The sequence below is a fragment of the Colletotrichum godetiae genome (assembly GCF_030913485.1).
Source record: "Colletotrichum godetiae strain CBS 193.32 chromosome Unknown BDP55scaffold_17, whole genome shotgun sequence".
Lineage (NCBI taxonomy): Eukaryota > Fungi > Ascomycota > Sordariomycetes > Glomerellales > Glomerellaceae > Colletotrichum > Colletotrichum godetiae.
In genome coordinates this window covers 432,528-444,644 of record NW_026851265.1, presented here as the reverse complement: position 1 = coordinate 444,644, position 12,117 = coordinate 432,528, and the positions used below count along the sequence as shown (strand labels likewise).

The window sequence follows — 12,117 nt, the reverse complement described above, 5'->3', positions numbered from 1 at the left end:
TAAGATGAGTTTAGTCGTGTTTGATTGGGCAATTCACCGCGTTGCTCCCGAGCTCTCGGTGTGGTCTTCGGTCTGCGTTGATGGAGACATCAAGAAATGGTCTTGGGCTGTTCCTCTCAATCAGCTTCAATAACAGCCTAGACAAGCTGAATACATCAGGTCCTTAGTTTCATCAACTACCGCACACTCTAATAAGCTCTAGTATCTCCATTATTGCGATGCGTGAGGTTCTTTCAACTCCGCCGAAGCCACAGCCGTCGTGTTCTTCTCTGTGACAACTGGGCTTACACCGTCGGTGGCAATGTAAAGCTCCATCACCTTGGGTCCAGGATAATGATGAACTGCGTGGACCATCCACCAAAGCCCCGTGATCGCCACCGTTCCCACCAAAATGACGGCACTCCAGTTCATCGTCGCTACTGTCGTAGGCAACACGAATGCTAATGCTCACGTCAGGGAGTGGCCAAAGTTTTGGAAGTAACAGAAGACTTACGGAAACAGAACATGATATCAAACAAGATGATGAATAGCACGGCCAGTCCGTTGATGATGTATCCCGCCTTGCCCAGGTGAAAGGGTCCACGGGGGAAGTACTTCCGCCCCGAGAGCATGTTAGCTGCGAATGGGATGGCGTATGAGACGGATGTGAGGATGATGAACGAGCTTGCCAGTGCTAGGAAAGCCGCGGAGCTACCGAGCGGTATGGCTCCGAGTCCGGTTGCGACGACACCTGAATGAATATCCATGTTAATCTCTAGCTCATTGAGGATGGATCAAGACGAGAACATGGCAACGTACAGACGAACAAGGTTGACCAGACAGGGCAACTCAGGCGCTCGTTGACCTGCGCGAAGACATTGGATAAGGGCACAGCATTGTCGCGCGCGAGCGCCCAGTAGGTTCGCGAAACCTGAGTGTAATTCAGCATTCAGGACTTCACCGGCTCATGTGGATGGTCGTCTCACCGTCAAAGTCAAGCCCACACAACACGTCAGCGTGCAGCCCAGCATGATGAAGAGCAGACCAAACGCTGCGCCTGGGTTCCGGATTCCACTGCTGCTTGTCGTGGCTTGCACGTAAATGTTGGTCAGCGGGAAGGAGTTGAAACCGCCTTGGAGAGCTGTAATGTCCGTGATGGCGTAGGACAGCGCGACGGCAAAGCAAAAGGCATCTATCAAAAGTCAGTTGCGGGTTCACCATGTTGGCAGACTTTTCACTAACAGACGAAGCCCAGGGATATCTGCAAGAGGATGGCCTTTGGGAGATCCTTCTTCGGATGCGGCATCTCTTCAGCCATGTGCGTGACCGAGTCAGGCGTCCCGATCGTGAAGGCACCATTGAGAACGCCTAAGAGAAAAGCAACGCCCCCTGACCACCCCGTAGCATTGTTCTCGTCGAAAGAGCCCCATACAAAGTGATTGCTCGCGTGTTGCTTCGGCATAGCGACCAGCACGATAATGGTGACGACGCCGCCGATCAAGACGAAGAGTGTTCCGGCTTGCTGGGTATAGGGAGCGTACTTGTTGGCAAAGACAATGAAGCCCGCGCACCCCCAAAGGATGATGAGGTATCCAATGAAGACGTGGAAGGGCTGGCTGACGTAGGTGTCCCAGTTCCAGACGGCATACATGCTCACGGCGACGTTGCTCGAGATCTGCAGCAGGGCTGCGAGCGAAAAGAGCCAGCCGTAGAAGTTGATCCACCCGGTAAAGAAGCCGAGGACTCGGCCCCAGCGAGGGCCGCCGGCGATGGTGGCCCAGTGGTAGACGCCGCCTGCCGTGGGGACAGATGACGCGAGCTTGGAGAAAGGTGTTAGACGTCGTGATTCATATTGTTTGCGAAACAGGGGGGAGAAAGAAAGGACTGGGGTGAGAGAATCATACCTCTGATAAACTCAAACCGATGAGGGAGTAGTAGAAGACGGCGACGAGAAGGCCGTAGATGATACCGGGTGGGCCACCGTTGACTAGATTGATCCCGGCTCGTTACAATGTCCGACTTGCAAGTCACAGGCGGCTTAAACTTACGAATTGACACGGAAATAGACGAGCCCAAGGCAACCCAGGCGTTGTCCACCGTCAGAGCCATGCTTGCCAGTCCAAAGAATCCATATTGGCGATTCAGTTGATCCCTGTGGCCCGCGGCGTTCAACCGAATCCCATCTTGGACGGCGACTACGGTCTCGTCATCGGATGCCGAAGCCGACTCCACAACTCTATCTGGTGCAACGGATACCTTCATTGTAGGTCTCGCAGCCAGGACAGTCGGCTGTATGTGCCTGGCTGGTGCAAGAAAGCGTGGAATGTGCGATACCGAAGCGCGGATGTCACTCGAACAGCAGACCGCTAGAAACGCTGAAAACGAAAGGTTGAGAAAAGAGGAGGATCAATTTCGAAACGGAAAGCAAGACAGTAACAGTCCGGCCCAGGACGTCTGTGAAATGCGACACAACGGACGAAATATGTAGGATCCGAAGAGGCAGACGATAAGACGGTCCTGGTGGGTGGCATTGTGCCTTCTAATACGCCATGTCTTGGGATGGAAAAAGCTGCAACTGGTCACTTCTCTTCCAGTGGCTGGCAATATCAGATAACACTTGTGCGACGGCCATAGGTACAGATTTGGCGTTGCATTCAACAACCGACTTGTCAGCCTGCAGAAGCGCCGGTTCAGCATATCAGAAAGGGATGCTTCGGAGAGCTAGGCATGTTGAGCTAGGCATGCTGCGAAACACCCTGCCCAGGGTCTTGGCAACCAGCAGAAGCGCGCTGGCAATTTGTTTCTCTGAGGAGTCGTTGCCGAACTACTAGAGCCATCGTACGCTACTCGATACGTGGGACGGGCCGTCCGATCTCTATCTTGTATCGTTGTAGAATCCTCGCTGGTCCACTTGGAAAAGCGAGGTAAAGCACGCAAAGTAAGGCATATCGTGCAGTCTAGGGAGATAGAGGGGAGACAAGTTGAAAAGAGAAGCCGATTAGTGACAAATCGCAGTGCACAACGTTGAGTGGCTGGGTAGCACGGATACATGCGAGAACACTCGAGCCGCGACAAGTAAGCTTTCTCAGGGCTGATGCCGAGTGGCTTGTGCCCAACAGTCCAGTACATGGCTCGACCCAGATCAATCATCATAGATGGGACCCCCCTTGAATTCCGGCGATCTCGAGTGGAAACGGCGGCCAACCCCATGGCCCGTCCACCGTCCACGTGTGGCTTGGTAGGGAGACCAGCCGAGGCGTATTGTGTAGGTATTTGTAGACGGGGATCTCATCGAACTTGCCCCTCCGCTTTCATGCCATGCTTGGTGTTGTAGAGTTCGCGATGAAACTTGTGCTCTGTGAATCCGTCTTGAATGACTATCGAAGAATTGACCCAATCGATTTTGCACCGGCAGATGCGGTAGCGGCCGATGTGACGATGACTGCTTTGATCAAGAGGTAGCCGAGACGGCCTATTCCGTTATTGGACTTCGTAAATGATTGAGGCCCTTGTCTGAAGCAAGGAAGCTGGAGCTGGTAAAGGTCGAGATGCGTGTCTCACTGCTGCCGCCTAGATGCAAGAGGTAGGAGACGAGATCTAGGCCTGCTAGTTTTCGCCCGATGGCCGACCATGAGCTTTCGGGTCATTTCATTGGCAAGTCTTGGCAAGGTGATGGGTAGGAATAGAGTTCCAAGTGCTGACCATTTGTTGATAAATCGCCTGGATTCGCGCAACGGCGATTAGCAAGACCTGAGAAGTATTGCAAAAGGGCGAGAACCAGAAAGTAATCAATAATGGAACAGAGCAGTGTCGGCAAGAGGGGACTCGTCTTCTTATCGAGCCAGGGCTGTCGCGTTCATGATGCGATGGCACAAAAAGAAACTTATTTATCATCAGAAAAAGAACATGGGAAGAAATGAAGCAGTCAATTACCGTGCAATAAGGTACCCAGGTACACCCCGCTAGAAGCATCACCCGCGATCCGGCAGCCTAGCGCCGAAGACCCGTTATTTGTTTATTCGCCTGCCGTTTAGCACCTAGCGCCGTCCCTTTACGGATAAACTAGCGAGAAAGGGCCAGAAGCTTAGCACCGCGCCAAGTGGGTCCGAACGTTGCACCAGGAAGGAGCTGAAGGACACGGGAAGGAACACTCGCTTCAACTTGCAAAGCTCTATGAATATGGACTTTTGATCAATCCAGTGTTTTCCATCAATTGCCATAATGGTAATCAGCGCCCATCTAATAGTTGGCTCTTTCATGACCTCAAATCTCTCCAGCCTCGACTTCACCATACATTTGGTGCTCAGCCAACATCTCATCCATGTTTCCACGTTGCGCTGCCTAGCTCGACGTTGTACTGATTGGTGGACATTTCCCCCCAAAGCTTCGTCAAACTTTACAAATTTCGACAGCTGGACCTTGCTGCAAACTTAATGGCCGTCATGGAGAGTATTACAAGGCTCGTCGAACATCCCAATCCCATTTCCAGGTGGGCCAGCGCGGATTCGCGAACGTTTCAATGCTGAGCTTCTTATATTACATCTATCTGTAAGCTATCCATGCGAGACAAACACTTGCTTATAAGTTATTACCAACCGGATCCCAATTTTAAGTCACTCTACTACGAACTCAATGGTTGAACACCGCAACTTGAGAGGCTACAATGTGACGCTGAAGAATGAGTCGATATTCATCCAATTTCCGATTGAAGCTTGTGCGTCTTGCCATTGCCGATGTCGACATCCGGAACCTGCCTGTCACTTCAAACGCCCAGACAATGCTTTCTTAACTGCCGGTTCTATCACCCAGGGACGGTGCCGGATGGGTTCGAGTCATGCAAGGTCATCCCTTCTAATCCGGGGTCCTACCCAAGGCACCATGTGGCGTCCAACATCTCTCCTTAGGGCGAGATGGCAGGCATTTTTATGAATAAATGAGCAGCGACAACTCTTTCGAGCGGTATCCACCTGCTTTTTGAGAGAGCGGAGTCTGGTCGATCGCTTGACCCATGTTCATCGTCATCTGAGGATGATACTTAGACGGTGGTGATCCGTGTCGGCTGTTGAGATGCCCTGGGTGTTAGTTCCCTCTTCAGTCTTTCTTATTCCGTTCCGAACATTCTGCAGCTTGTTGCGACGCCCGCGGCGTTAGACCCAATTCATAATGGGTAGCTTCAGGTATCTAGCAGTAGCTATTACGTTCCTTCTGTGCATGATTGCTCAAGCAGAAAGCTCGCCGAAGCCAACGAGACTATGTCCGCCTCTGAAGAAGGGAAGCTTCGTCATACAACAGTATCAACTCTATCCCGAAAATGCGGACTGGGACGTGAACAGCTGCATCGTCTATTTCGGGTAAGCTTCTATCAAAGATTCACATATCAACCATGGTGCTAAATTACAGACAAGATCACTGTTCAACGCAAGCGTTGTAGTTTACGACCCTTACAAGGACACTGTCCTCGACATCTTGACGTTCGACGGCATCACACACAACCCTGCCTTGCACATCGGTGGTGTGCAGGTGGACACTCGCACCAAATTAGTTTCTATCGTAGTCGACGCTGCTGCCCCCTTCAACACCGCCGGCAAAGACGTATCGGGCGATAACTTCATCATCCTGTACGACCCAGCGAAGAAGCAGGTGCTTTGGAACAAGAACATCACGGCCGTAACGAAAGGAGAGTATGGAGGCTTTCAGGACGTTGAGCATGACACCCACGGCAACACCTACGTCGTTGGCTCGTTCCCGGGGACAATCATGAAAGTCGACCGCCAGGGCTCTGCCGTCGTACCGTGGTACCTCCCTGCGAAAATCGACCATACGAAAATGGGCTTCTCCGGCCTCGCGGCCACCGGCAACATCCTGCTATCTAACAGTAACGAGGACGCCCAGATCTACCGCTTCGACATGAAAGCGGACAAAGGCGCCCCAGTACTCGTGCCCAGGTCACCGAATACGACGCTGGCTGGCACCGATGCCATCTATCTTCCACCGAGGTACGGTGGGAAGGTGTTGCTCATTGCCGAAAATACCAAAGGCGTGACTGTTTTGCGGTCAAAGGACGGGTCCTGGAAGTCTGCTGAGCACCTCGGCACGGTACCGAATAACTCCACTGATGCTCAAGGCGGGATTGTCACTGCTCCGGTGCAAATCGGCGACAGTCTGTTCATGGTTGAGGAGTTCTTTGCGGATGCTTCCGTCGCCGGCTCAACTTCTGGGAATAGAACTAGTTTCCCGATGGTAGACATCACCTCGCAGGTTGAGGATCTTCTCAAGAAATGAAGTCGTCGCGGTTTGAACCAGTAATCATAATGAGTACACTTGCAGTCAATGGAGAAACATTCACAATTTCATCGCCATGTCGACAATGCAGATTTTATTCGCAGATTCAACTAGGTGGTTAGCTGAGACCGCTCCTTGGCTTTTCTTGAACTGACAAGCCGCTGGCACATTATCTGACATGCATAAGAGTCTACAGGCATCCACACTCCCGCATCAACAGCCAATTGCCTATTGGACATGAGATTTGATCTAGTCCACACCCCTCGCCGATGATAGGGCTACAACATCAACCCAATAGCTCGTTTCCACGGCCAAAAGTTGCCGCGTTCGCGCTCAGTGCCCCTCCAACACTATGATACCTCGATAACGTGAAGTCTTTCACCAATCATGCCCTCCCCGTCTTCCCGGCTTCACACCTGCGAGTGGTGTCGCAGACTCCTCGTCATCCGGGCCGAAGCCGATATCCCGCATCGGGATCGGAGCGACAGATACGACGCAAGGTGGAACAAGATCGTATTCGAGACCAACCTCACAGATCTCCTCTCAATCCAGCAGAAAACATGCGCCTTCATAGACTGGATTCTCGACGGAGAGTGCATCGCACGGCCAGACGTAGGCGAATGCGTCGACAACATAACCGGCGAGGTCTATCAGATGGACCTAGAGGAGCTCGAGCAGTTCCACGGCCAGATTGATAAGGACCCGGACTACAGGCTTTCTTCCATGCGCCACGCCGTTCAGAGCCGTAGTGACGGGTACGTCGACTACGTCCTCGTGGCTGAGACGAATCCCCCGTTCCGCATGGGTGGCGAGCACACGCCGGATGTCCTGAGTATAGAATACTTTGGTCTCTGGGACCCGCGCACGAAGCTGGTTTCGTATAGGACGGTTAAAGAGCTACAAATATTTACGAGGCAAGATAATGCGGCAGCCAGGGATTTCTGGACGCGTCCGATACAGAATGATCCCGCGTATTGTCTGCCCATGGTTAAGTCGTGGCTGGTCGAGTGCGAGAACAAGCATGAAAAGTGTCGGGAGCTGAAGACGCAGTCTGGGCCGTCAAATCTCAGGCCTGTTAGGCTGATCTACATTGATCCAAGCTCTGTTGGAGTAGGCTTTTCGCTACGGTTGCAAAATACAGCGAATCTCAATCCTTTGCCGAGATTTGCGGCGTTGAGCTATTGCTGGGGTGGCAATCAGACGGTAAAATGCGAGACGTCTACGCTAGAGGCATTCACAAAGAACATTCCTTTTGAGAAACTGCCTCGGACTATACGAGACGCCGTTGAGGTTTGCGCACAGCTCGGAGTCGAGTATATTTGGGTCGATGCTCTCTGCATCATCCAAAATGAAGGCAACGACGAGAAGATTTTGGAGATTGCCAAGATGCCTTACATTTACGGTCAAGCGTCGTTCACCATTATGGCATCCCGAGCCAAGACTGCGTGGGAAGGGTTTCTCCAGGACAGGGGGTCAGACATCGAGTCTGGCCAGGCGTTCCTTCTCTCATGGCAGTCAGAAAAGGGCGAAATTGGATCGATTACCCTGGCTGAGTTGGAGACGGGCCACGAACCCATCGACGAGCGAGGATGGACTTTCCAAGAGCGGCTTTTGTCCCTCAGGGCCGTCGAGTTCGGGTCTCGGCAGACTCGATGGAGCTGTCAGGAGCCGATTCCATCAGTGACTGGGAACGACATGCTATACGGCCTCGACGTCGGCGAGGGTGCCACCGACGGCTGGAGAAAAATTGCAGAGCCCAATGATCTGAGGCAGGACTCGTTCAGCTGGGGTCTCTGCTCCAAGACGCCATCGCCGTGGGGTGCTCTGGTGGACATTTACACCAGCCGCAACCTATCCTTTAATACTGACCGTGCTCTGGCCATGTCAGGGGTCGCGGAGCGCTTCGCGGTGTTGACTGGCGATGAGTACGCTGCCGGTCTCTGGAAAAGGAGCATCCGGGACGAGTTGCTCTGGAGAGTAGAACAGGATGAGCGACGTAATCGGCCTGTGCTCTCTCAGGGGCCTTCGTGGTCGTGGTTTGCTGTTGATAGCAGTGTGAGAGCATACGTGGCTTTGGGTGATGGTTGGGAAATCCCTACGTTTGAGGGCGATGTGACAGATGCGACGGAGGTCTTCCATGCTGAAGTCTTGTCTATTGCTGCTGAGCCGGTGAATCAGAAAGCACCATATGGCGATGTCCGTAGCGATTCAAGTCGGCTTAGACTTCGCGGGAGACTCGCTGCGGCTACCCTCGTCAACCATCCTACAGCAGACTCGAGAAATGACCCGGAAGATGTATTTGATATAAGTAGTCCTCAGAGCTTACAGGGTGTCATTGACTCAAGGATCCGGCTCATGAGTACCAGGAACATCAGTTGTCATCTTGATTGCCTAGATGAAGTAGACGTGAAGTCTGAAAAGACGGCCGGCGACTCTGAGGGGTACATGGCCCTGGAGATCAAGAGAGTGCGTGGGTACTCTGCGGATTGGACTGTACTCGGTTTACTTCTGCAGCCGGCTGAGCGCAACCGGGGACGTTCGTTGGATGGTGTATCAGCTTACAGCAGAATTGGCACATTTGAGTTGGAGCTGGAGACTAGTTTTGATGATTTGGATGATGATGAGAGTTTTCAGAGCGAGGAGCGTTGTTTCTTCGACTTTATCACACCACAAGTAATTGAGATATCTTGATAGACACGATGAAGACAAAACATGTCTCTGTTCTGTTTTATAGAGCCCAAGTACCATGGAAAGTACGAGGACTGCCAGCCCGCACGAGGATTCAGGTCGCCTCTTCTTACTTCCATCACGTTCCCGCCTTTATTCTGAAGACGTTGTGTATGTTGCAATATATGTAGCGAGGATCCATGTACAAAGAAAGAACCAAGACAATGAGAACAAAAGGGAATGTTCGGTACGCGGCCGTCTACTTTGTTCCGTCAATTGTCCCGACGTATCACTTGCTACGCTTTGTAGTTAGAAATTACTCGTCATCTTCTGCATAAGTTTATAACCAGAATCACACATCTGTCTCAAGTAAAGTCCTTCGTTGACTTGACTTGACTTGACAAATCTTCTTGTCTCGGCAATAGATGTAAGTCTTCCGAGAGAATCCACATTTCTTAACCTTGTGGCCTCGTGCTCCCTTGTTTAACAAACTCGGGTGGTAAGGATCATGGCCACGGCGACCCAAGACAAACGTACCAGCCAAGTGCTGTTCCCCGTTGTTCGCAGCAAAACTCTTCCACGGCATCCACGATTCCTCTCGAAGTCATGTCTGTTACTTCAACAACCCACTGGCCTGGGCAATGTTGTAATTTACGACTAAGCGGTCATGCGCTTAAGCTCTAAACTTCCCCCCTTTTCTTCTCTCTCATTTTTTCGTATCTTTTTTACCTTCCCATCTCTCTCCCACCCTTCGTCTTCCCATCATATTCCACCTTCTTCAAGGCAAGTCATCTAGACCAAATCAACCGCCAACGGGGATACGAAACGATAGAGTCTTCAAGATATCAGAGCTAACAAGCATCAGAATCTACGATACGAAAAATTTCCAGCGGAGTTCGGGTCCCGAGACACTACCAGTCGTTACTCGAAGTACCTCAAGTCTTCTTCTATTCGCCATGGACTGCACCGAGAGACTAAAGGCTCTCACGCGGGCCAAGATTTTCGAAAGTCTGAACCGGAATCATACGAGATCCACAAGTGAAGATGGGGCCCAGAGGCGAGGAGATCAGATACGTACACAGTTTGGGATATCAAACCATCGGGCCGAAACATCGGTGAGAAATAGAATCCACGATATCTGTCGAGATTCGAAAATTGTCGCCGAAAATGGAGTGGACGCTGACATATAGGATCAGAAAAATGACACGATTGAGAGTGCTCCTGTCGCCAGCGTGAGCCCATTTGGCGGTGGCGGCATGGTTGCTCCTGCGAGTAGTCCTGTTGCCAGAGCTCCAAGCAGCCAGGTGCCGACTCCTCCACGTCCCAGCCCGGGACCTTCATCTTCACCTTCACCTTCACAGCTCCGCTCCGGTAGGTTTTCCCAATCGCAACACTCCATTGCAGGGTCGAAATCTTGCTGATCAGACATAGCGAGTCCATCTACAACTCCCTCCCGCCAGACGATACCGCCATCCTTTCTCCAACATTCTTTTTGTGAGTCTCATCTCATTAGCCAAAACCTTTTACCTGACGAATTATCGCTAAGTTGGTCTAGCAAAATACATTACTTCAAGTCCCGTCGGCCCAATCGGGGCCCCTCAGTCCTCGACGATGAGCTTCTCACCTCCGCAGCTCCCATCGCGTACGTCTAAAATCCGAGCTCATGACCTATTGCGCGTTTCTGCTAATAAACCTCAGCGAGTGTATCCATATTTAGCCCCAGTGGTCGTCCGATGCAGAATCCGATGGTAGCGGCGCTTTCATCCGGGCAGCGGGTCCCTTCCAAGGCGCGACTTCGTGAGATCCATCCCATCCCTACCTACCCACCTCTCACTAATTACTATCCCATATACAGAAACGGACAAGAACCGAAGAGCCAGTGTCGTCAAGGTTACCAGCCCGGAAAAGCCTTTCAACTCGAGCAGCCCCCCGATTCCGTCTGCCCTCCGAAGCGTCAACTTCCCTCCTCCGTCCCTCGAGAGCACCTCCGACGAGTCGAGCAGCGATGAGCCTATTCTTACAACCCGCGGACATCAGGGCAGCCTGCACCATACAGCTCAGAGCGAAATGCGGATGAATTCCGACCCCTCGTCCAGCTACCCGCCTCCTCCCATGTCCCCAAACGAACTCTTCAACGCTTTCGCATCCATGAACACATTCTCAGTCAGCAACGCGCCTCCTTCCGTGCCCCCGATTGACCTGCTCGCGAATCCCGGCCCTGCTTGGAACTTGGACCTTCTTCGGAGCCCTCGACTTGGTCACATCATCAGACCACAAGAGGAGATCGCAGTCAGACTCGGTAACGCGCGCACCCTCGCCCACAACGGTTACCGCGGCCCTTTTAACATCGGCCGTCTCACCTGCCTCATCGATCCGTACACCGGCGAGCCCAACCCCATCGCTGAGACGCGCCCTGATACCCGCGGTAAGATGATTACGTACGACCTGCAAACCAAGGAGGACATACACACTGCCGAGCCCTCCGAGACAGGTACCGCCCAGTGGGGCAGGAAGGGCGAGTTCACTGGCTTTCGGGAGTCGAGCGCCGCCTCGTGGGTATTTGGTCCCGGATAGAACCCGGGCATGCCCCCGCCTAGAGTTGAGGAAACCGAGGACTCGCGGTTCATGCCTACCGGAAAGGACGCCTGGATGGGTGTCAGGCTTTGCGAGGGCCCGAAGTCTGTCATGGTTCACGATGAGTATGCCCCGGCTGCGACGCCTAGCTTGGGTCCGGCGCCATCTTGGATGAAAGAGGCCAATGCTGCTCTGGGTATTCCGAACGAGGAGGACGAGGATGAAGAGGGCCTCTTTGAATATTGCGACTTGGATTTTGAGGACTGATTTAGAGTCGTCAGTACCTGGGACATTGGAGTTTTACCTGGGATATGGAGTTTGGATGAATTCTCTCACTTGGAGAACAAGGTCTGCTTTGGGAATTGGGCGTTCAAAGGTTCAGATCTGGACAGTCCATCAAGATCGTTACGAAGTGTTTATGAGTATGAGAATGAGTACATATGTTGATTATGAAAAGCCCCCCCTGTATTACTTTATACGGTACGTCTTGCTTCCAAAGCGTGAACAAACTCGTCGTCCTTCCCGGAAGCGACCCATTCCCAAACTGATGCCTTCTACACCAGTCTTCAGTCAATCTGAGTGTGCTCAACACACATCGCCAGCCTCAGCCTCAGC

General features: G+C 52.3%; 5 protein-coding genes across 5 annotated transcripts; 3 read left to right on the top strand and 2 right to left on the bottom strand.

The window, feature by feature from the left end:
• Positions 1–210: 210 nt before the first annotated feature.
• On the bottom strand, positions 211–2,241 carry BDP55DRAFT_550389 (choline transporter; the record flags this gene model as incomplete). The annotated part of the gene is made up of 7 exons (XM_060569019.1): positions 211–440; positions 494–730; positions 799–910; positions 966–1,171; positions 1,222–1,798; positions 1,884–1,966; positions 2,028–2,241. The coding sequence occupies 7 exons, from the start codon at positions 2,239–2,241 to the stop codon at positions 211–213; spliced, it is 1,659 nt and encodes a 552-aa protein (XP_060430576.1).
• Positions 2,242–2,470: 229 nt separating this feature from the next.
• BDP55DRAFT_106551 (uncharacterized protein) lies at positions 2,471–3,408 on the bottom strand. Its single transcript, XM_060565347.1, has one exon. It carries the CDS (start codon positions 3,187–3,189, stop codon positions 2,701–2,703), a length of 489 nt encoding a protein of 162 aa, XP_060430575.1. The 5' UTR covers positions 3,190–3,408; the 3' UTR covers positions 2,471–2,700.
• A 1,734-nt stretch (positions 3,409–5,142) lies between these two features.
• BDP55DRAFT_693311 (uncharacterized protein) lies at positions 5,143–6,261 on the top strand (the record flags this gene model as incomplete). The annotated part of the gene is made up of 2 exons (XM_060577208.1): positions 5,143–5,330; positions 5,385–6,261. The coding sequence occupies 2 exons, from the start codon at positions 5,143–5,145 to the stop codon at positions 6,259–6,261; spliced, it is 1,065 nt and encodes a 354-aa protein (XP_060430574.1).
• Positions 6,262–6,478: 217 nt separating this feature from the next.
• On the top strand, positions 6,479–8,960 carry BDP55DRAFT_661503 (heterokaryon incompatibility protein-domain-containing protein). Its single transcript, XM_060574734.1, has one exon. The coding sequence runs from the start codon at positions 6,649–6,651 to the stop codon at positions 8,950–8,952; it is 2,304 nt and encodes a 767-aa protein (XP_060430573.1). The 5' UTR covers positions 6,479–6,648; the 3' UTR covers positions 8,953–8,960.
• Positions 8,961–9,884: 924 nt separating this feature from the next.
• On the top strand, positions 9,885–11,769 carry BDP55DRAFT_631202 (uncharacterized protein; the record flags this gene model as incomplete). The annotated part of the gene is given in 7 exon segments (XM_060572256.1): positions 9,885–10,043; positions 10,119–10,299; positions 10,389–10,422; positions 10,442–10,570; positions 10,646–10,725; positions 10,784–11,480; positions 11,526–11,769. 7 exon segments carry the CDS (start codon positions 9,885–9,887, stop codon positions 11,767–11,769), a joined length of 1,524 nt encoding a protein of 507 aa, XP_060430572.1.
• Between the last annotated feature and the right edge of the window lie 348 nt (positions 11,770–12,117).